The 23,283-nt window shown below is 39.8% G+C and overlaps 1 protein-coding gene across 2 annotated transcripts; it reads left to right on the top strand.

Moving 5' to 3' along the window:
- The first annotated feature begins 7,173 nt into the window (after window positions 1–7,173).
- zdhhc7 (zDHHC palmitoyltransferase 7) lies at window positions 7,174–21,881 on the top strand. Of its 2 annotated transcripts, none has more exons than XM_032521726.1 (8): window positions 7,174–7,371; window positions 8,543–8,641; window positions 14,668–15,018; window positions 17,542–17,666; window positions 17,844–17,940; window positions 18,472–18,553; window positions 19,036–19,166; window positions 19,542–21,881. In XM_032521726.1, exons 3-8 carry the CDS (start codon window positions 14,674–14,676, stop codon window positions 19,722–19,724), a joined length of 963 nt encoding a protein of 320 aa, XP_032377617.1. In that variant the 5' UTR covers window positions 7,174–7,371; window positions 8,543–8,641; window positions 14,668–14,673; the 3' UTR covers window positions 19,725–21,881. The 2 variants fall into 2 exon arrangements, with proteins under 2 accessions (XP_032377617.1, XP_032377698.1); XM_032521807.1 differs by having other exon boundaries at window positions 7,182–7,372; window positions 8,553–8,641.
- Window positions 21,882–23,283: the final 1,402 nt, after the last annotated feature.

Here is a 23,283-nt window from a genome sequence, read left to right on the forward strand (position 1 = left end):
TTCTGTTTCAGAATGTTGTTAATTTCTTTCTTGACTAGTGATCGTTGTGCTATTAGTGAGCTATTTGGTCAGTAAAATTAGTTTGCAACAATGAGTGAAATCTGGTGAATTCAGCTTCAAGTGACCTAGTTTTGCATGCAGAATAGTATGGTACTGCTCTTAATAAAACTTTTGAAAAGTATGAAAAGTCTGATTGATTAAAGGTGCCCTGTCACATGTTTTTCATCACTTTGTGGTAATGTCAAAAGGTTTACCATGGACTCTGTAACATTTGTTGTGGAAAACATGCCTTTGTTACCTTGTTTCAAGCCATTCTAGTGTGGTATAGAAAGCTTGCAGGAAGACTCAGCTTGAATTGTGCCATCTCTCATTAACATTCAATGAGCTAAGTTGCGTGACTCTAATTAGCTAACAGCTTGCCAATTAGAGCCTGGCTATCAGCATCCTTTACCCAGCACAACTGGGCAAGCTCACGAATAGTATTGAGCTCAGGCAACATGACGTAAGACTGACCAGCTTTTGTAATTTGCCTGATTTATCTGCTTATTTCTTAGAGCTGACAGAGAAGGTAGCTAACAGATTTCAAAAAATGCAAGTAAGAGCGATTTTGTGTGGCAGGGCACCTTTTTTTCCCAAAGTATGTTTATTGCTCAAACCTCATTAATTATTACAGGCTGTATTGGGAATAACAAAGGGTAGCATGTTTGACATTTTTCTTGCTTTTTAAAACCGAACAAAAACACGTACATTCCTACCAATTCCCACCCTTCACCACCCTTTAACCAGATACTGAACATGTATCTTCCATTTGTCTAACCTACCCACCCATCTCCCTCAAGAAGGAAAAAAAAAGTAAATAAATAAATAAAATAAAATAAATTTAATTAAAATAAATTATAAAATAAAAAATAAAAAAAGGAAAATGGGGGGGGGGGTGACTACTATTGGCTCAGGATAGATGGTTTGCATAAGAAAGGATCGGGTCCCAGGTTTTATGAAATTTCTTCAGGGATCTTCTGATGTTTGATTTTTTCTAGGTGTAAGAATGACATTACATCTTCTAACCAGGAATTTGTGCTAGGCGGCTTTGGGCCCTTCCACTGTTGCAGTATTTGACGCTTGGCTATCAGTGCGGCAAATGCAATAACATCAGCTTGGTAGCTATTAAATCTTTCTACAAGGAGACACACCAAATTGATACCAATCAAGGGGCATGGGGACATATGGATAATAAGGACTACAGGAAAGGTGTCGAAATAGGATGTCCAAAAAGAGTATAGCTTAGGGCAGGAGAAAAAAGTGTGTGTGTGGTCTGCTGGAGATTGAGAGCAACTGATGCAGAGATCATCTGTATCCGGGGATAGTTTTTTCAGTCTGGCCCTTGTGTAATGAAGTCTGAAGACCACTTTGAATTGAATGAGTATTATGAATTCTGAGTAAAACTAGCTTTCCCTTCCCCCCCCCAAACATCCCTAAGCCCTAAAAGAGGGGAGAGTTGAGATGAAAGGAGACCATAGATTCAAGAGATGCGATTTTGTGATGCTGAGGAGAACAGAATGCTTTCTAACAGAGTTTTTTCAGGTAACGCAGGAAATGAGGTTAATTGTTTTTTGGTAAAATTGCGCAACTGGAAATATCTGAACAGATCCATTTTTGCAGCAAGGTCGCCCATATTTCCAAAGGTCTCATCTAAGTAAAGGTCACTAAAAGAGACCAGGCCCATCCTCTTCCAACGTGTAAATGTATTGTGTATGCTTGAGAGTAAAAACAGATGGTTGTTGCATATAGGGATGAGGACAGAAGGGGATTTTAATCCATAGTGATTCCTGAACTGTTTCCAGATTTTCAGTGACGAGAGAACAACAGGATAATTGGTGTATTGGGAGGGCAGCGTAGGAAGGGGTGAAAACAGTAATGCAAGGAGTGAGGTTGAAGTACAAGAGTTAACTTCCATGACACACCACACAATGTCTGGGCTATGGCACCATTTCTTTAGCATCTGGATGTTAGCGGCCTAATATTGCAACCACATATTGGGTAAGGCAAAACCTCCTGTCAGTTAGGGACTCTCCAAAATTCTTTTCTGAATCCTGGGGCTCTTGCCTGCCCAGAGGAAGGACAATATGACAGTATCCAATGCGTTGAAAAAATGATTTGGGAAGAAAAAAAGGGAGGGTCTGAAAAAGAAAAAGTTTTCGAGGCAGAACATTAATTTTGATTGTTTCAATTTGGCCGACAAGTGAGAGGGGTAATGTGCGCCATCTTTGAAGGTCTAGTTTGATATTTTCCGTCAGTTTAATGAAAAAAAAAATGAAAAGAGAACTTAGAGAATGAGAGATATTCACACCTAAATATTTGAAACCATTGGGGGAAAAGTAGATGGGACGAGCTCCTGTGGCGATGGATTTGGCAGACTGATTAACGGGGAAACAAAGACTCTTAGCAATATTCAGTTTGTACCCTGAGAAAGTGCTAAATGTCTTCAGCAGATTTACTATCGCATCAACGCAGTTGAAAGGGTCTTGTACAAATAGCAATAGGTCATCCGCATACAATGACACTCTGTGCACCATGCCTCCTCTAAGTATACCTGAGACTGATGGGGAGCTTTTGAGAGCTATAGCCAGAGGTTCGATGGCCAGTGCAAATAGTGAAGGTGACAGGGCATCCCTGATGAGTGCCACGTGTGAGAGGGAAGGGAGAAGAAACGTCTGAGTTTGTTTTGACACTAGCTACAGGGGCAGCATACAACAGGCGGATCCAAGAGATGAATTTGTGGCTGAAAGCCTACTAGTAGTGTAGGCCTACTGTCACTATGATCCGTGGAAGGCAAGTCTCAAGTCTACGCGCCAGCGCTTTTGCCAGCAGCTTTACGTCATTGTTAAGCAAGCTCATGGGTCTGTAGCTACCACATAGATTAGGGTTCTTATCTTTCTTTACAATTAGAGAAATCAAAGCCTGATTGAGTGTTGGAGGCAAAACACCGCGTTCCAGAGAATCATTGTAGACTTCTAAAAGTGTAGGAGCAAGCTGTGCAGGGAATTTCTTAAAGAACTCCATTGGGTAACTATCTGGGCCTGGCGTTTTGTTACTCTGCATTTGAGGAATGCAGGAAATGATTTCTCCTAGACTTAGGGGTTCATCTAAACGTTTTGCCAGTTCTTCATTTATAGTTGGAATGTCTAAGGTATTAAGAAAAGAATCCATAACAGAGGTGTCAGGAGGGGGTTGTGATTTGTAGAGCGTGGAATAAAAAGGAAGAAAATTCTGAGTTTATACTTGATGGGTTGGTAGTTAGGTGTTGAGATGAGTCAGAGATTTGTGAAATAAAGCGGGCGGCGCATTAACGTTTTTTTTTATTGTGAGGCTAAAATGCGCCCAGCCTTATCTCCATACTCATAATATGTCGCTCTTGTACATCTTAGTAGATATTCTACCTTCCCTGTTGATAGTAAATTGAATTTTAAAGCTGCAGACGCATGGTCGCTAAATCTGGATTGATTGCTGCGGGCTGCTGTCTGTCTATATCCAATATTGCGTCCATTAGTTCTCGCTGTTTCGATCTTCTATTTTTGGTTAAATGTGCACTGAAAGATGTAATGCCACCACGAATAAATGCTTTTAGAGTTTCCCATAAGAGCGATGGAGATACCTGATTGGACCGGTTTGTTTCTAAGAGGGAATCTATGTTTGTGGAAACAAAATCACAGAAATCTGCATTAGCGAGTAAGCCTGAATTAAGCCTTCATCCTCCTTGATGCCTATGCGAGCTTGACGGTAAACAAAGATTTAAAATGCAGGGTGCGTTGTCAGAGATGATAATGGCAGGGCACCTTTAATTGAAGTATTCTGATCCTTAACGTAAACGTAATACCATTCTGTAGTCCTGCGTTGAAAGTGTTACTTAACTAAAAGTATGTAAGTATCATTGGGAAAATGTACTTAAAGTTAAAAATCTCACATTTTAGAAACTGGAAACAATCACAAGAGTTCTGTCCATCAACTTTAATTGGCTTATCATTTTAGCTTGACTTGTAGCCTTAAATATTGTTTTTAAAATAACTTGTAACTACAGCTCAATCAATTGATCAATCAGATCAATGGAGTAAAAAGTACTTCCCTAGTATTTCCCTCTGAAATGTAACAAAGTAGAATAGAAAGTGGCATGAAAGAAAAGACTCAAGTAAATCACAGGTACCTCAAATTTGTACTTAGGTACAGTTCTTGAAAAAATGCACTTAGTTACCACTACTTATTTGTATAGCTCATTGTACTCCATTGCACTCTGCTACTGCATGTGCATGCTGCAACTAAACGTACAAACAGAGCTGATAGCCTGGAGGACAGTAGGCCTTGGTGCTTGTCTGTTTTTGCTCTTGTGGTTTTAGAAAGGCAAACAGATTGCCCTACTCAGAAAATCCCCTCTTATAGGCTTCTCGGGGGGATTTGTGGGGCAAAGGGGAAGGTGGATTCAACAGAGATAAGCTTGCAAGATTAGAGGCCATTCTACCATGACCCGGGTCTGTGACATTCCTCATGCCACTGTGGACAACACTCCCAGCGGTCAAGACTTGATTGTCATTCTGTCTTAAGGAGAGTTTGCATGCATACAAGTTTCTGGGATATTTCCCGCATAGACAGCTGGCAGTGTACAGTCACCCCAGTGAGGTCTGCTGTGTGGAATATAAATGAGCAGAGTTAGTTAGTAAATACTATGTAGGCATCTGTGATGCCTTTGCAAATAGATAGAAGAAGAAGACAAAGAATCATCTCCATCCTCAATTTTTTAAGTGACTCATGATTGAATTGACCACATTAATGGTTTCACCTAAAGGCTCACCAAATCTAATTCAGGGTATGGTCAAATATCATGTTCAATCTATTCAAATCTATCATCTATTCAACACAATTTGTCCTAATTTAATAGGAACTTCTTAAGATATCAAGTTTTATTATTCCATATACAGTAATACTGTAAATACCTCCATGTTTCATCCTCTGATTGCACATACCCATAATACATTGTACCCAACTGTAGTTATATGCTAATCTATCTTCTTCTCCCTTCTCTTTCTCTCTGTCACAGATGAAATGAATGTGGGGTAGGGGTGTTTAATTCAAAAACATCAGAGCAATTCCTCTTGAGGTGTCTCTCTCTTTACGAATTCATGAAGACTTTTCTGCTTTCTCGTTTAATTTTTTACACAGACCACCACATGCTGATATCTCTCAGTGTAGCTCGGGCCTGGTACCTTTGTCTTGTAGCATACAATGCATTTGGTCTTTTAAGGTGAATATCTGCCAACAGTGCAGTTTTGTTCTATCATTTAATGTGTGGAATTTTATGACTTCCCCATAGAAATATAAAGCAATTAAAGCCAGTAATCCTCAATTCCACTCTAGCAGTAAGGCAAAAACTGTAGAGCACACAAGATTCCTCTCCATGCTTTGGTCACAGTTCTTTGCAATGGCAATGGTACACAAAAAAGGGCTGCTGCTCTGCCAAAGTTAGATTAGATTAGAATATATTATATTAAAATGAAAAATGTGTTGTGCTAACATATTTTTTTAAACACCCATAACATATTAATCTGGAGACAGCCAACAAGTGAGACTGCCCAGCTGTGGCTCTGTTCCCGGACGACATGAAAATAAGGCTCCATTGGTGGACAGATTCCAGTGATAATCAGTTTTTGCCTGTGTGTTCTTGCTTTCTCATTCTCCAAATGTATTTACCCTCCTATCCTCTCTGATGTAAGCAAAGCCACACATCTTCTGCTCCCCTTTGATTCCTGCAGCACACACACACACACACGCACACACACACACACACACACACACACACACACACACACACACACACACAACACACACACAAACACACACACACACACAAACACACACACACACACACAGGGGGACCAGCTACAGTTACATCACGCACTCGCTCCAAACCACTCTGCTCTCCACTCCACTTTGCTTCACATCATTTCACTCCAAAAGCTAGCATGTCAACAAAGGGTGGGGGGTGGCCAGCGCCAAAATAATAATAATGCACATAGGAACCCAAGGCCCCCAGCGGGAGATTTAGTTTGTTACATGTTCACAAATTCCCCTGCTTGTGTTATAGTCCTGATCCAATGCTGGTACATCCAAGTAGAAGATGTGTTTTTGGGGATGTACTGTATATTCGGTGAGGAAGAGCCTTTAGGAGAATGCAGATGACATTTTACATGTAGCCATTGTGACTGCTCGTTTGTCAGTAAGTCAGATGCTCATCCAGCTATAATGGAGAGAGTGAGAAAAGCAGTTCTGGAAATGGAAAAGGCTTCAGTCGCCCTGATTCAGCCTTTAAGCTGCTTTAGAGGATTGCTGGGTATTTGTTCCCTCCCTCCTTTTAAAACAGACAGCTGATATTGGCTCTGAACCAGAGCAGGAGAGGGCAGAAGCTCGGGGCTTTCACTGCGCAGCTGCACACACAAGGCAGAGAAGGGCCAAGCTGCTTTGTCTTGGTTTTATAATTTACTCTTGAGAGACACGTGACAGCAGTGACTGCAGCCAGGAAGGTCCTGCAGCTCCCTCCTGGGGACAAGCTAAATATTTTACTCAGTCAGACCATGTTTGTCTTCAACTGTCAGTCACAAAAATATCTGTTAACGACAGGTTTAAACGACTATAACAGAACTATAACATGCATTTAAGAGAGCATGGATTTTGATCAAGTTTCAAAAGTTATGGTCACTGTAGAAATGTCAAGAGGATTCAGTTAGTTTGGTCTTTTGAGAGAGATTGGGTTCAGACGAGGCAAACCAGATAGGCTACGTAAAATATTTATCCATTTTCTATCATGGTTAAGTTTGGGGCGCCAGAGCAGTTCAAATGCTAGTTGATTTGAAAAGCATCCACTTGATGTTCACTGTGAAGATGAAGAATCAGGAACATACAACAGAGAAGTCAAACCACAATTATCTTAATCATAATAGTTTAAGTAATTCAAAGCAGTATAGTTTCTCAAAGTTTACTTGAGAGTGTCAAGTAGTGTAGTAGGCCTATTGTCACTGTATATAGCACCTGGCAGTGGAGAACTGAGATTATCGCAGTTTTGTGGTTGCAATTCTGTCACAATCCACGAGGTGAGGCCATTTAAGCAAATATTATTTCGTCGGAGATTTGCGAACAGTTACGGAGAAACCCGAGGCAAACCCCGGAAGCTCGGTCGTTACCTTGCTGGTGGTCACTGTCAGTCCGTTGTTAGAGCAATGTGTTGCTGCAACTGTGGGTACGGCTTTGTTAGAACTGAAGTTTAGCTCAAACGGGATTTCAAGATGTATTAAGACAGCGTTGGCAACGACATAATTTAGGAATATTAAGGTATGCCATTTAGCTGTCACTCGGCACGCTCTGCTTTTGCACCCGTTGCTCGTATACAGTGTTAGCATGCTAACGTTAGCTGTGTTAGCGTCTTTCGTGGCTAGCTAGTTAGCAAGTGAGATTTTCAATCCAGTCCAGATAGGCTAGCTAGCAAGGTGCTGTGTGTGTGTGTGTGTGTGGTGTGTGGGGTGTGTGTGTGTGTGTGTGTGTGTGTGTGTGTGTGTGTGTGTGTGTGTGTGTGTGTGTGTGGTGTGTGTGTGTGTGTGTGTGTGTGTGTGTGTGTGTGTGTTTGCGTGGTGCGTGCGTGCGTGCGTGCGTGCATTTCAGTTTCAGTCACGACCTTTACATTTATTGTTGAAGAAAAGATGTAATGAAGGGCTCTAAGTTCAGTCACACCTCATTTCTGACTTATGTGTTGAGGTGCTTCAGTCTGTGGCCTGAATGTGGTCGATAGTGATTGTCGGTAACTTGCATATCAGTAACTGCGGCATGTCAGTATTAAAACTAGTTTGGACAGAGACCTCAGCTATTCAGATGGTTGAAACACTCTAGACAAGATTATTTTTTTCACCCTATAGGTTAGTCAAGTCAGTAGAAAAAAATCTGATTAGTCAACAGACTATTCGCAGAAAATGCTTGCTGTGTCACAACACTGCAACGAAAAGCTATCGTGATGGGTGTGTTTCCTGGGAGTAAAAAACGGAACACTTGCGAAATCCTGGACATCACACAGACCCATTCAGTAGGGGAAGAAGAAATCATTGTACAAACTTGAGACAATGTGTGATAGCTGTAAATGTTTATGAATTCAGTTGCCAGTTTATTAGGTACACCTATTGCAGTCTAATACAACATCCCTGTAATATATCCTCACTTCATTGAGGTTATAATATGAACTTTTTGTTGAAACTGTTTGAAAGAGGAATGGTCATTATGAAGGCTGTAGTTTGCTGTGCTGTTGAACTTCATGGCATTTTATTGAAAGGTGCTTCTAACATTTGATCCACACCACGCATATAAAAACAAAACCACAACTTTCAACAAATTTAGTAGGCTACATTGGGTTAGCTTTGTATATAATAAACAAGTAAACTGAAAGCTATTTGTTTTTATAAAGTTTTTTTTCTCCAACATTAAACACATTTTGTATGTGTTTGGCTGTCTTTTTCAGGTCTCAGCCTACTTGCCAGCCTACATATGTACTTCATCCTGAATGCAGGTCCAGGACGTACACACCACAGCATGTTATTGTGAGGAGAGAACATATTAGGTAGGTTGCCCCACATGTTTCTAAATTTACATATCCTTTGTTTCACAGTGCCAAATGAGCAACAAGGGCAAACAGAGCAAAGCAGCACACCCCATGTCATTTGTTTATCTATTTGTTTGGCAATTTGGAAATGCAACAGTGAAACATAAACTCACTTAGCAAATCAAAACACATTTCTTTCAGGAATAATTTTGGCTATTGTTTCATCTAATTTTCTTTGACAGTAGACACCATCCCTTGCTCTGACTTTGTGTGTGATAACTGCAGCAGAGTGACCCTGCAAAGCAATCTGAGCAGGATGACACGGAGGTTACTGCTGGTTGTGTACGTCAGAGAGAAGAGAAGAAGAGCGATAAGGAAAGGGGAGAGATGGGGGACTAGTGGCTCTTGTGTTATTCCCCCTGACTAGGAAGGGCAGGCAGCTGGACAACAAGCTGGTGTGGCTTTAATGGACCTCCCTTTCATTGACCACAGAAAAATCAATACGCCTTGAACTGGGCAAGAGCGTTTTTTGCCCTATTAAGGACAACAGAAAAACAGTATGCGGCTGGTGATGCATGCACAACATTGTTTGTATTTCATTGCAAGTGTTAACAGACAGAGGCACCCTTTGGCAGGCACTCATCATGCTTCCACAAATAGTAATATTTATTGTCATTTAAAAAAAAAAAAAATGGTCTGCTAGTATTTTACACCATTTTCCCTCAGCTTCTATGGTTCCAAACTTCCACTCAAAGCTCTGGTAGGCACTTTTTGGCATTGTTTGGCAAAGATTCCATAATAATCCTTTAGCAAATTGTAATTCAAGTGTAGTCTGAAAAACTAGATTTTTGCACCTCCTCTTGGCTTTGTTTCCATGCTTTAGAGAATCAAGCCGTCACAGGAGAATTTGGTCAATCACAAGTTGTTTCAGAGAGAAAAAGAGCGTGTTCCTATTGGCTGTTCTGTACTTGCATTGCCTGTGCGACACAGATGAGAGAGGGAGAGCTTCAGGGAAAGGTCTTACTCTACTTCATATTCTGACGTTTTTTTGGCATTTTACCCATTGCAGCTTTAACTTCAAAACTTTAAAATGACTTCATCCCAACACATGTAGCCCTACATGTGTGCTTGTGCATGTGCTTTGAGTAATTCCCCAAACAACTCTACAGTAGTAGATTTTACTGATTGAGCCCCTTGTGTCCAATATGTCCCAACCTGCAATAACTGAGTGTTTTACATTTTTTCCTGTCATTGTGACATACTACTCTGATTAACCCTGCAAAGTAAATGTATGAGCCAGCCAGATGAATCAGTTACTACCATTTTTTATTTTGAGCTGACTTACAGATCCTGATACAGTGTTGGGGAGTAACGGAATACATGTACCAGCGTTAACTATTCAGAACACAAATTATATAGCTATTAAATAGCTGTATTCCGTTACAGTTACAACTTAAATAGGTAGTATTTAGAATACAGTTACACTGTTGAAATTAATGGATTACATGACGATTACATGAGTTTATTCACTATTTAAATAAATTAAAGCAACTCCATGCATTTCCCAGAAGCCCCAATATGAAGACGAAACAATTAGCTTTTTGCATGATCACTCATAGAAGTAGAGATGGAGCTGGAACCGGCACAACAGACCCAGGGCAGGAATGCGTTTTCTATCTTAGAAGTTTAAACAGCATTTCACATTAAAGAAAAAACTGGGAGAACAAAATAGAGCTGTGCAGTGCAACCTCTGCTTACCAGCAACCAACCTGCTTTCAGCGCCTAAATTACTCCACCTCCAACTTGAAGAAGCATCTTGAGTATGTTATTTTTTTTTAATTAGCCAAGGGTAGTCGTCTGCTGCTTAAAGTTGTATCAGGTACCTGCTAAGTTGACGTGCTACTTTACATTCTCCTTCCTACATGTTGATTTACTAGCCCCAGAGCCGATGAAAGACTGACTAGCCCCATTTGACATGCTAGCTAACGTTAGCTAAAATTAGCTTGTGGTAGCAAGACTGCGATTAGATTTTTGTAGTAGGCTATGCAGTTCGAGACTACAAATACAAAATTCTGTCTCCTTGTTCATGTACACATTCAGCCAGTTGGAACAAAAGAACACACCTTCACTGTGGAAGTAATCTAAGTATTCAGAATACGTTACAAATTACATTTTTGGGCATGTATTATGTAACACAATACGTTTTGAATGTATCCTTCCCCACAGTGCTGATACATCTTATCTTTTGTGGTCAATTTATTTACTTGGTGATGCTTTTAACAGAAAGCCTCAGTCATTTCGATGTGAAATACTGAGAGAGTGATTTCCTCCAGTGTCATGTACAGCCTTGATCTTTTTGATGCAGAATAATGTAAAAACAAAAAAGGTGGTTCAGATGTGCTTGCATCATTCAGTGACACATGCTGCCATGTCATTAATTGAAACTGCTGTTTATTTTTTTTCACTCTGCTTACTTGCTTACAAACTTCTGTTTCCATTGTCTCAATGGCGTCTGGTGGGGCATTTTTGACTGCTAGTGTGGCCAGAGTAAAAAAACAAGGAATAGTAAAAAAAAGTCAAGCTTTATAGAGTCTGTACCATTTTCTTGACGTTCCACTTAAATTGCTCCGTTGCTGCTGGAAAATCCGGCGGATTTCACTCATTTAGGCTGGATATCCGTTGCCTTGGGCTTCCTTTGTTTTGGCATTTTAAACTCCTGTTGATTTTATGAGGACTATGGTCAACATTTTTTCAGATCTTTGTAGGGTAAATACAGACAGCTAGCCGGATTATCTGTCCAATCTGAGTTTTATGTTGCACAACTAAAACATTTAAACGTGTGTTCCACCAAAACAAGTTTCTTCAGAGCCTATTTTGCAGCTGCACCGTGGCTTTTCTCCGATGCTTAGCACCGCCCAAGTTGATTGTCATTGGTTTTCAAATGCCAATAAACCAAATCACGTTATCCACCCATCCCTGAATGCTATGTGGAGTAGCCAGACTCTCCTCCAGGGCGCTGTGTAGGAGGGTCTGGCAAAGCAAGACTTCAATTTATTAAATTTGCCTGATCCCAATCATCTTGAGACCTCCCACGTCTTGTCATTATGCACAATGGAGAACAAACCGGTTGCTGTTTTTTTTCTGTGTGTGTGTGTGTGTGTGTGTGTATGTATGTATATATATATATATATATTATATAGTATTTCTGATTCTGATATATATATATATATATATAAAAGATCTTTACACACGTTTGAGAGCATAACATTCTAGCAGAAAACCACTGGTGTTAAAATGTTTTAACATTATTATGATGGGGCTGACACATAGTCTGATGCCATTGAGCCATTAAAACCAATATTGAAATTTGAATTAAAAGCCACACAATTCCCATTGAATCACTGTGTGGCCTGAGCTGGACTCCTACTGTAGCTGGATCCTTGTTTTTTCTGGCTGTCAGGAAGACATCTTTGCTGGTGTGGGGTTTCAGTTCTGCAGGCCAAAAATCTTTTGTCCCAGTTGGCATTTCCATTTTGCAATTAATTTCGACAACACCCACTGACTTGGAAAGTCTTTGGATGCAAGCAAAAACAAACAGTGTGGGGCTTGGAAGGCCGCCTGGTTGGCTAGTAAGCTAAAGACTGAAAGCTTTGCTCTGCATTACCCATTTCACTGGAAATGTCTCATTTGATTAAAAAGCTTAGAAAAAGCAAACAGTCCTCTGCTTCAGAGCATCAAATCAGAGTCTACCAGAATACTGGTTCAACAAATACAATTAACACCTCTACCTAACAACTTAAGTCAAGCCTGTGGCTAAACAATGAGTGACTGGTAAGACGTAAAAAGCAAGTTAAACAAGATTCTTCAGTAGATGGCTGTTGTTTTTCAATTGTGTCACTGGTTTTCATCCTGTGTTCGTGCTTATGAGCAAAAAAAAGAAGAATTTTGAGAACAGAAAGATATTTTTATAAAATGACATTTGAAAAACCTATACAAACTGAACACCAAAGAACAATATTAACTATGAAAATTATTAACAATATAAAAATAAATAAATGGCGACACAGGTTTGTGCAAATGCCAGTTTCATATCGCATATCGTTACAGCCCTAGTGATTTATTTAACCTAACAGACTGAGGTCTGTTGGTTAGGAAGTCCTAAATCCAGTTACAGAGGGTGGTAATGATGCCCAGTTCACTGAGTTTGGTGACCAGTTTGGAGGGGATGATGGTGTGGAATGCTGAACAAGTATATATTGTTGTACTGCCAGGTTTAATTGGTGTACTTTGTCTTAGTGAAGCTGGCTAGCAGGAGGTAGGCCTAACCAGGTGTACAGATTATTATTTTTATTATTATTATTAGCCTGTATTCCTCACATGCTCCTCAGCTGCAGGATTAGTTTCCTAAAGGGATCAGGTCAGCCATTGATTTATCTTAAAGCTGCAGACAGTCTTTCGGGAAGGTCATGAACATTCTCTTGTGGCCTTGACATAAATACAGAGGAAGAAACTCCAATGACTCATGTCTTTTGTAATATTATCTGCATGGCTCAAATGGCCCTGAGTCTGAACAGTTGGGTCCAACGTTGACTCATCCTTGTCCCCGCTAGTGGTGTGGTTTGAGGATTGTAATGTTAGTTGGTATTCTGTCCAACACTTTGGTCTGAGCAATGTGTGTACAGCTCCTGGCCAGCTTGCCATAAAGATGAAAACTAGATGTTCAAGGCTCTCTTGTGATGTTTCCTGAGGATTTTGGTGACCCTGTGAACTTTTTTGTATAGCTAACCGCAAAACAAAGTATTACCATAGTTTAATTGGGCTTTTCTGAAATGAAAACCTCAAGACTGTAAACTTTTTTCTGTGACTTATTTAATGAAGGAAATGTCAATGTGTCATGATTTAGCCTACTCTTAGTACTGTATAGAATACCTTCAGAGACGGAGTACATTTGATAAAAATTATTTCTTACTTATGCAGTTGGCATATCAGTTTTGTAATGGTTAAAAAAAATCCAGAGCAATTCTGTATTCACTTTGAGTCTTGGATATTATTCCTTTAATTTTCTTATTAGCTGTTATGATCCGTGTCCAAGTTTTAAGTCTCGTTGAAAATCTTGGGTCTCAGGCTCCCTCCAACAATGCTAATCAAATTTGTAGAGAAAATCGGTGTGTGTGTGTGTGTGTGTGTGTGTGTGTGTGTGTGTGTGTGTGTGTGTGTGTGTGAGTGTGTGAGTGTGTGATGTGTGAGGGGTGTGTAAAAACTAAATTAGAATCTAAGAAAATACACATGAAATAGTGCAAGTTAAAACATAGGAATAAAGTATGACATAATAAATATAAAATGAGGTAATATAATAATAATATAAATATAAATATATATATATATATATATATATATATAATATAATTTAGTGCTCAGAAGCACAGAAAATACTGTCACCCAACATCGCTTAGAGCACCTTAATTTCCCTGCCTTCATATCACTCACTTTCAATCCCTCTCTCGTGGTCATGTTTCAAACATTTTAGCTTACATTTCTATATTTAACCTTACATACAGTACATTATTAACATGGTGCGTATTTATTAGGGCTGGCACGATACGCTTTTGTCCCGATTGGATTCTTTCACGATACATGTGTGCTGATTAGATTTATATTACGATTTTAATTAATTGTGATTCTAGAAGTATTCGATTCGATAGTATTGAGGATGGCCATTTTATTTTCCTTCTTTAACAAAAACAAAAGTTGAATAATACACTTCTAGAGACAATGTATCATGAGAAGTTAAAGAAGTTACTTTTTTTTTTTTTTAACTCTAAAAAGAAAGCATTTCACATGTCAGTCAGTCTGACATTTATTTCCTTTTTAAAGAACTACATAACATGGATTTTCTGCTTTTGGCCTGTTTTGCTGGAAACTAATATGATGTAGTCGCCGTCTGCAGTACCGTATAAACAGCAAATATTTAGGTCAGTCATTGGTTAAGAAATAGACTGTAGCCATAAATTTAATCTTGCTTAAAATATTTCCTCTTCCCCTAGGGCAGGATGCAGTCTTCAAACCACCGACTGCGAGATATGGAGCAGCATCACCCGCTGCTGTCGGCAGGTGCAGATGTGGAGACGGGTAGCTTGGCAGCAGGGGTGATGGTTGGTGGTCCCCACGCTGGCCACACCTCAGGGAACCGCACAATGTGGTTCATTCAGGACAGCTGTGGGATGGTGTGTGCAGGCATGACCTGGTTCCTGGTGCTGTATGCCGAGTTCGTAGTGAACTTTGTCATGCTGCTGCCCGGCAAGAACTTCTGGTACTCGCTGCTGAACGGGGCAACATTCAACTCCCTGGCCGTGCTTGCATTGGCATCACATCTGCGCACCATGTTGACGGACCCGGTAAGGATGTTAAGGAAAATAAGAGTGTGTAAGGTTGAGGATGCAGATGGAGAGGGGGGGGGTTGAAAGGAAGCGAAAACATAGTCGATGAATAAGACAAAGCTTATATTACTATAATAAAAATGATACCCTCAATTTTGAGTTTAACTAGGAAGCATTGCCAATGCCACCACTGATGTAATCTGGGACACTGAGCTGAGGAGCAGTGTGTGATTGATGCTGGATGGGGAAAAAATGTGTAGAGCATCCTAGTAAATTTAATTTGCTAATCTGAGAAGAGATGTTTTTTAGTTGTTGAGCAAATGTTTCCAGACCATAAATGCAAAGGATTAAAGTCAGGAATTGAATGTTGGCATTTCCATCCCATTGACCTAAAAATACTTTATCTCCTCAAGGTTTAACTGACTTGATGTACAGTGGTGTGAAAAAGTGTTTGTTTTTTTAAGGTCATACCACAACATCTCAATAGGATTCAGGTCAGGACTTTGGCTAGGCCACTCCAAAGTCTTCATTTTGTTTTTCTTCAGCCATTCGGTGGTGGACTTGCTGGTGTGTTTAGGATCATTATCCTGCTGCAGAACCCAAGTTCGTTTCAGCTTGAGTACACAAACAGATGGTCGGACATTCTCCTTCAGGATCTCTTAGTAGACAGCAGAATTCATAGTTCCTTTTATCACGGCAAGTCTTCCAGGTCCTGAAGCAGCAAAACAGCCCCAGACCATCACACTACCACCACCATATTTTACTGTTGGTATAATGTTCTTTTTATGAAATGCAGTGTTCCTTCTACGCCAGATATACTTGGACACACACCTTCCAAAGAGTTCCACTTTTGTCTCATCGGTCCACAGAATGTTGTCCCAAAAGTCTTGGGGATCATCAAGATGTGTTGTGGAGAAATTGAGACGAGCTTTGATGTTCTTTTTGCTCAGCAGTGGTTTTCTCCTTGGAACTCTTCCATGCAGGCCATTTTTGCCCAGTCTTTTCCTGATGGTGGAGGCATGAATGCTGACCTCAACTGAGGCAAGTGAGGCCTGCAGTTCTTTGGACGTTGTTGTGGGGTCTTTTGTGACCTCTTGGATGAGTCGTCGCTGCGCTCTTGGGGTAATTTTGGGCGGCCGGCCACTCCTGGGAAGGTTCTCCACTGTTCCATGTCTTCGCCATTTGTGGATAATGGCTCTCACTGTGGTTCGCTGGATTCCCAAAGCTTTGGAAATGGCTTTATAACCCTTTCCAGACTGATAGATCTCAATTACTTTCTTTCCTCAATTGTTCCTGAATTCTTTGGGTCTCGGCATGATGTGTAGCTTTTAAGGATCTTCTGGTGGACCTTACTGTGTCAAGCAGCTCCTATTTAAGTGATGCCTTGATTGTGAACAGGTGTGGCAATAATCAGGCCTGGGTGTGGCTAGAGAAATTGAACTCAGGTGTGGACAACCACAGTTGTAGTATGTTTTAACAAGGGGGGCAATCACTTTTTCACACAGGGCCATGATGGTTTGGATTTTTTTTCACCTTTAATAATAAACACCTTCATTTACAAATTGCATTTTGTGTTTACTTGTGTTGTCCTTGACTATTGTTTAAATTGGTTTGATGTTCCAAAACACTTAAGTGTGACAAACATGCAAAGGAACAGGAAATGAGGAAGGGGGCAAACACTTTTTCACACCACTCTAGTTAGTTCCGTTGACCGCTACTTTTTAATTGGCAATATATTGATTTCGTAATATGAGACTAGATATTGACTTACATTTTGGATATCAAATGGCTTAGTCTTTTCCTGGTTTTAAAAGCTGCATTAATCATTATGTTATTAATGATTTATACAGTCATTATATATAATTGTGAAGATATTTTGTTTAGGCACCAATTGTTGTATTATATAATATACTGTATATATTGAAATTGAGGTATTTGATCAAGAATATCGTCATATCTGATTTTCTCCATATTGCCCAGCACTACTTCAGGGGGTTATTGGTCAAGTACTGTGAAGTAGTTTGTGCTGCATGCTGACTCATGTTTACTTAGAGAAACTGGATGTCTGATGACAGCTATACAACAGCACAGCCTTAACAATTGCTGCTTTAAATGCCCGATGTAGTACACCAAAGTTTGTTCAGCAGTGTGCCAAAAGGTTTTAAGGTTTAATTGTGCATTTGACTTTAAATGGTAGTTACACCCGATTGTGATTCAGTCAGGTACTGCGTGGCTATATCAAAGCTCCAGACCAAAGAGATTACTTTTGTTGAAATGTACCAAACCCTACATTATGTTGTGCTGAAGAAATCAGCAGAGTCAGTGTTTCTCGCTAATTCAGTTAAACATCCAATCTTAATTAACTCCCAAAGATGAGACAAGTAATTATTGTGTGGCAGTAGCTGGGGGTGGGGGTATTGCTGCATACACAAAGTTACACAGTTTGACTCTTCTGAGTTATAATGGTATAATGCTTTTTTTGGACATTTATAACTGACAGCATTTGTCTTTGTGTCCTCCTCCCCCTCCCCCTCCCCCCAGGGTGCTGTTCCTAAGGGCAACGCAACCAAGGAGTACATGGAGAGCTTACAGCTGAAGCCTGGCGAGGTCATCTACAAGTGTCCGAAGTGCTGCAGCATAAAACCTGAGAGGGCACACCACTGCAGGTCAGTCTAATTGTTGTGGCCAAATTTACGCAGAATTAGTTTGTGACATGCTTATTTACCCCACTGTGTAGCATCCAAATTGTACTTCTAAAAATGTCTGCATTTGCACAGTGTGCACGTGTAAACAGCATTAGTTTAGCGGTGTGTCATCCTTAACATCTTCTCTCCTGCCTGCAGTATTTGTAAAAGATGTATCCGGAAGATGGATCACCACTGTCCCTGGGTCAATAATTGTGTGGGAGAAAAGAATCAGAGATTCTTTGTACTTTTCACTGTAAGTATAGAGTGGTACATATTATTTTCACAAGGGGTGTGGTAAGGATAGGAAATACAGTTAATGCATACAATTATTCCCCTGAATCTCTTAAAGTTAGTTATAATAAATAAATAAAACAAGGTCACATTTGTCTGGAATCCACACACACCAGCTGAGGTTTACAGTGATGTAGTGCAGAACACTTGTTTAGTCTCAACAACATCAGCGCTTTTTTATGGCTTTATATGCTGACTGGAACTTTCTGATGACAGAAACATGAAGCTGTCATTTATGGCTGAGCAGTACAAGGTTAATCTGCGCTCCTCACAGATAAAGAGGTTTATATTAAAAACAAGCAACATAGCACCACACAGTTTGTTTTACCTATAGGTCAAAAGATTGTAAAGTTTTATTACAACTGTGAAATGAGCTTGCCTACATTACCATAGTATCTGCATACCAACCTTGTGGGATAAGAGTGGAATCTTTTTGCCTTCTCTTGGTCACTTTTTTCTCATTACCTCTCCTTTCCTCTTCTTCCTTCTGCAGATGTACATAGCTTTGATTTCTGCCCATGCCCTGGGCCTCAGTGGTATGCACTTCCTCACCTGTATTAAAGTCCAGTGGAATGGTAAGTCCTCTCTATGTTGCAGCATTGACATGTGTTTGTGTCAAAAATACAAAAACAGAATGTGTCAGAAGTACAGCTATTTATACAAGAAATTGAGACTGCTTATCAAGATGGAGAGAGAGACTGCGCAGAGTGGAAAAGGGAAAGGGATTGTGATCCTCTAAGAACAGCTGAAAAGGAAACGGTAAATAAAGATAGTATTTCATTCTTCGAGCCTCTTCTGCCCTCTACAAAATGATACTCTGATTTAGCAAGGAAATATTTCCCACCCATATGTTTTCCATGCAACAGTGTTTCAGGCCATCCTTATATTTGTAAATATTTAGTTTTCCAGCTTGTTAGAATTTGGCAATACTTTTGGTGGGGGATACATTAGAGTAACTGTGAGAATATCCAGTCCTATATTAATATGCATTGTTAATTCAGTCTGCGTTTCATTTGATATCTCAACTCCACCGTTCTTCCTGTCCTCCTGTGAACAGAGTGCAGTGACTTCTCTCCAGGGGTGTCTGTACTGCTGCTGATCTTCCTCTGTCTTGAAGCCATCCTCTTCCTCACCTTTACAGCTGTAATGTTTGGTACGCAGCTCCACTCCATCTGCAATGACGAGACGGTCAGTATCCACTGCACCCCACAAGCTTTGTTCCTCCTCCAAGTTGTGTGTGTGGCAGCGAGGGTCACTGTAAGATGACAAGGGAACCTTAGTTTTGATAAATACCTTTGGCTCTTAATATGATATCAGTAACATTTAATACCTTGTTTTTTATACCCTATGGTTTTCTTTCAGGTTTGTACCAATGCTAATGTAGATAGATACTTTTATTTATCCCCAGGGGGAAATTTACATGTCACAGCCGGCAGTACACAAATGAAAAACACTGAAAAAAGTTGTAATGTAATTGTGTGTCTTAGCATGCTAATGAGCCAAAACAAACCGATAACTTAATGAGGGATTTTTTATTTACAGAAGGCTTTGAATGTCTTGCAGGAGATTGAACGTCTTAAAAATGAGAAGCCCACATGGGAGCGTCGCATGAGATGGGACGGAATGAGAGCTGTGTTTGGGGGTTCGCCCTCCCTGCTGTGGTGCAATCCATTCACAGGCCTGCGTCTGCGGCGCCTGTTGCTGTTGGCCCAGGCTCGCCGCGGCGGGTCTGAGTTTTCTGTCTGAGAGGAGGGCAGACGGATGCAGCTCGCCAACACTTTACCGTCTCTGAAGCAAGATTACTTGTATGGCCTCCTCGGCGGTGGCTCGGATGGACCTCTGCTGCCTGAGGCTGTCCTTCATGTGTGGGTGACAGGGAGACCGGCTGCTCCTGTGGGACCCCAGTCAATCACAATCACCACTGAAAGTTTGTATTCTCACATGCTGATGTGAACCGAGCTCCTTTGGTCTGTCAAGTGTGCTGAAAAACTGGAATATTTTTTTCCAACATGAGCAGACGCTTTGGTTTGTTTGTGTGTTTTTAGATAAAGCATGCAGTATGTGAACTCAAGTGGGTCTTTTATTCCTCGTTGGTGCTGTTTGAACTCAAATCATGCACCCTTAGTACACAACTTCAGTTTATTTTGCTGCACACATGGGATTGAAGAATAGTATTTGATCAGCAACATATCTCTTATTATCACTGGAGACAGACAAGTGGATCTAAATGGGGGAATGCTTGAAAGTGTTCTGTTGGACCCAGACAAGGGAATCACAGTCAAGGACATGCACTACTTACATGGCACTTGAGAGAGAGAGTCTGTATATGGAGCACATTGGACATCAGAAGAGGAACTGTGCTGCCTTGATTTGCATGTATAGCAGCTCAATCAGTCAACGTCTCAGCCAGGAAATGAGGCTTTCACTATCTTCAAATCAGCGAACAGGCTGCTGTGAACACAAGCCTCATTCTTATTCAAGAGGACTGAGTGGTCTTGTGTTCCCTTCATTGGGCTGGAGTTGTTGATTCTTTAGGTTAGTTTAGGCCAGTAGAAATTATTTTTGTTTTTAAAATTACTGCTGAAGCTTCTTTACCTTTTCATCAGTGAAAACTTCTCAACATTTGACCATAATGACTCACTGGAGATTTCATTTAGACAAAAAAAAAAATCTGTTTTTTATTAGTTGTACGTATGTGTAAAATCTGCCATTCCACCACTCCTACATGCTGCTCCACGTCTCATTATCTCCAAACAATCAGTGACCCCCCCAGACCACTGATATACTGTATGTTTTCATAAAGAAGTGATTCAGGTTGAACAACTTTGACTGCTGAAAAGACAGAAAGTAATTAAGTGTTTTACTCATACACAATTTCTCTCTAATTTGGAAAACTGAAGGCTTCTTCTGTGTATAGTAGGAATCCATGTGCAAGAACACTTGGGTAAGACTTGGGTAAGATTTAAACTCTGAAAACCTCAAGACATAGCCCAGTTTCAGACATGATGCAACATTTTGAAAAGGAAAACATAAAATCTAGCACAACCTCCTTTTGGCTCATTGTGAGCTCAGATTTACAAAGACCAGCTCTATTGTGCAGCCGGCCTGTAGAATTAAAAAGGAGCTGCTTTGCTGAAAGAGGATGAGGTACCAGGCTCATTATACAAGCTTTAATACTGAACAAAGTCCCCGGGAGCTCAGCAGACCTTTCCTACTTTACTCCAGAAATGTCAAGCCTGTAACTTCTAATGGGAGGACAGTAGCAGCTACTTTTTCTAGTGTTATGAGAACACCTTTCCATGCTTTTTTTGTTTAATCATTTAGTTAAGTGAATTTATCAGCTTGAAAAGTGTCGTAATTATTGCCATATTTAAGAAAGCCTTTTTCATTTTCATTCTGACCCTGTATCATTAATGAGCCTGTTTGCACTGAATGGATGTGACTTTTTGAATCTAGAGTTCAGTTCATTTGCTGGCGTCAAAAAATAATGTCAAATCAAGATTCTCAAAGTTTCGGTTTTATGGCATATTGGACAATATACCGCTGTTTGCTCTCATTTGTGGTTGTCAGAAGGAACTCCACTGTTTACACTAAATGATATCTGATGCTCTATGGCTTTAATGTTTTTTAGAAACATGCTGTCATTAGAATGTAAAACGTATATATATATATTTCGGGACTAAGGGACACAGCACTGAAAGCTAACTGACATCAGGGGATTTTTATTATCGTTGGCCTCATGCTATTCTGCTGGACTGCATAACCTCAGCAACACTTTTAAGATTCAATGTTGGAAGAATATAACTTTCTTATTCATGTCATCCTTTCTCAATATTCAGCATGGTTCATTCAGCAAGTCCTGTGTCCTAACATGCTCAATGTACTTTTTTAATTTATGAGGTGCAAAATGAACACAGCATATCTATAAATCCTATGCACATAAATGGAATATGGATTGTATAAGACGAAGAAAACAACAGGAAATGTGATGCTGTTTAGTGTGGCAGATGCACAAATATGTTGCTCATAAAGCAACAGCTTCTAGTAAAAATAGTTGCAGGCATTGGTGGCAAAATTACTTTGAGAGCCAATAAGAAGACTACAGTCTAATGAAAAAAATATATAATTAGAATAGCAGAACTTGAAGTAACAGTGGCAGGACTAATACACTGTTAAACTTGTTGTGGTATTTGTAGGAAGTAACAGGACATCAGAGCTAATTATTGATTGACAAATTGTTTTGTGTTGAATATGTATATTTGATGTTGACTGGTATGTGTTTCACAATAGGATGGTCCTGTTTAATGGCCAAGATTAAATGCTGGAATCATGTCTTGAATTGGGATTCTGTTACAGTGTATGTAGTTTTACATTCATGCTCACAAACAAAATCAATGAATTAAGATTTTAAAGCGTATGGTATTTTGGTCCACCTCTTGCTGTATGACTTATTAAGTTCCCATGTTGACTGTATGTTAAGATTATTAACATACAGTCAACATGGGGAAAGAATTGTTTGATTGTGCAAAATTGTGTTAACCAATACAACAATATTCTGTCAATGGTTTTTCCCACACTAGTTTGCAGTTAAAGGGGATTTGCGTGAGAAAATGTGGAACATTTTGTGATGTTTAGCAATGATTCTTAACAGGATGAATGTTTGATCTCAGAATTACCATTAGCATTGCCATTAACAGTTATGAAAGATTTTGTTTCCTTCTCTCTCTTTCTCTCTCGCTTTCTCTCTGGGAGAATGTTTCCTCAAGAACAAAGGTCCTTCCGCTTTCTTAACAAAGTATAAAGGTTACTATTGACAATATATAAATGGAATGTTTATTCAAGTTTTTTTAATTAATGTATCATTGTATAATGTCTTATCTTTAATGTCATTCTTTTACATAATAAACTTGATTAAATTAAAGCAATACATTGTGATTAATTGTCCATCATACACAATTAGTTTTGTCTACTCCTGGGTTATGTTTCTGGATAACACAGAAAGTGTTTTGGGTATCACACTGATATAACATGCTGCAGACCTAAAGTTGGGTCAGATGGCAGTTTAGGGAGTGTGTCAGTTTGGACAACCTCTCCATGGATTTTCGTTTCACTTGAAGAGATATACAGAGATACAATATGCAGTAACTGAAATGAGGGTACTGGGGAAAGGTATTGCTGCATCATCAAAGTAAAAATAGATCCAGTAAAGACAAAGTAAAAAATATGTGTGACCCAAATATGATGCAGGTAAAGTTCCCACCCATCCTAAGGGATTCCTGTAGAAGACTGTGTCCCCTGGAATGTC

The sequence above is a fragment of the Etheostoma spectabile genome, chromosome 1 (assembly GCF_008692095.1).
Source record: "Etheostoma spectabile isolate EspeVRDwgs_2016 chromosome 1, UIUC_Espe_1.0, whole genome shotgun sequence".
NCBI classification, from domain to species: Eukaryota; Metazoa; Chordata; class Actinopteri; order Perciformes; family Percidae; genus Etheostoma; species Etheostoma spectabile.

Excerpts from the sequence above, each read along its gene's own strand:
- zdhhc7 (XM_032521726.1), top strand. The coding sequence starts at position 14,674 with ATGCAGTCTTCAAACCACCGACTGCGAGATATGGAGCAGCATCACCCG. Across the intron at positions 15,019-17,541 it reads GCACCATGTTGACGGACCCG|GGTGCTGTTCCTAAGGGCAA; the intron begins GTAAGGATGTTA and ends CCCTCCCCCCAG. Across the intron at positions 18,554-19,035 it reads TATTAAAGTCCAGTGGAATG|AGTGCAGTGACTTCTCTCCA; the intron begins GTAAGTCCTCTC and ends TCCTGTGAACAG.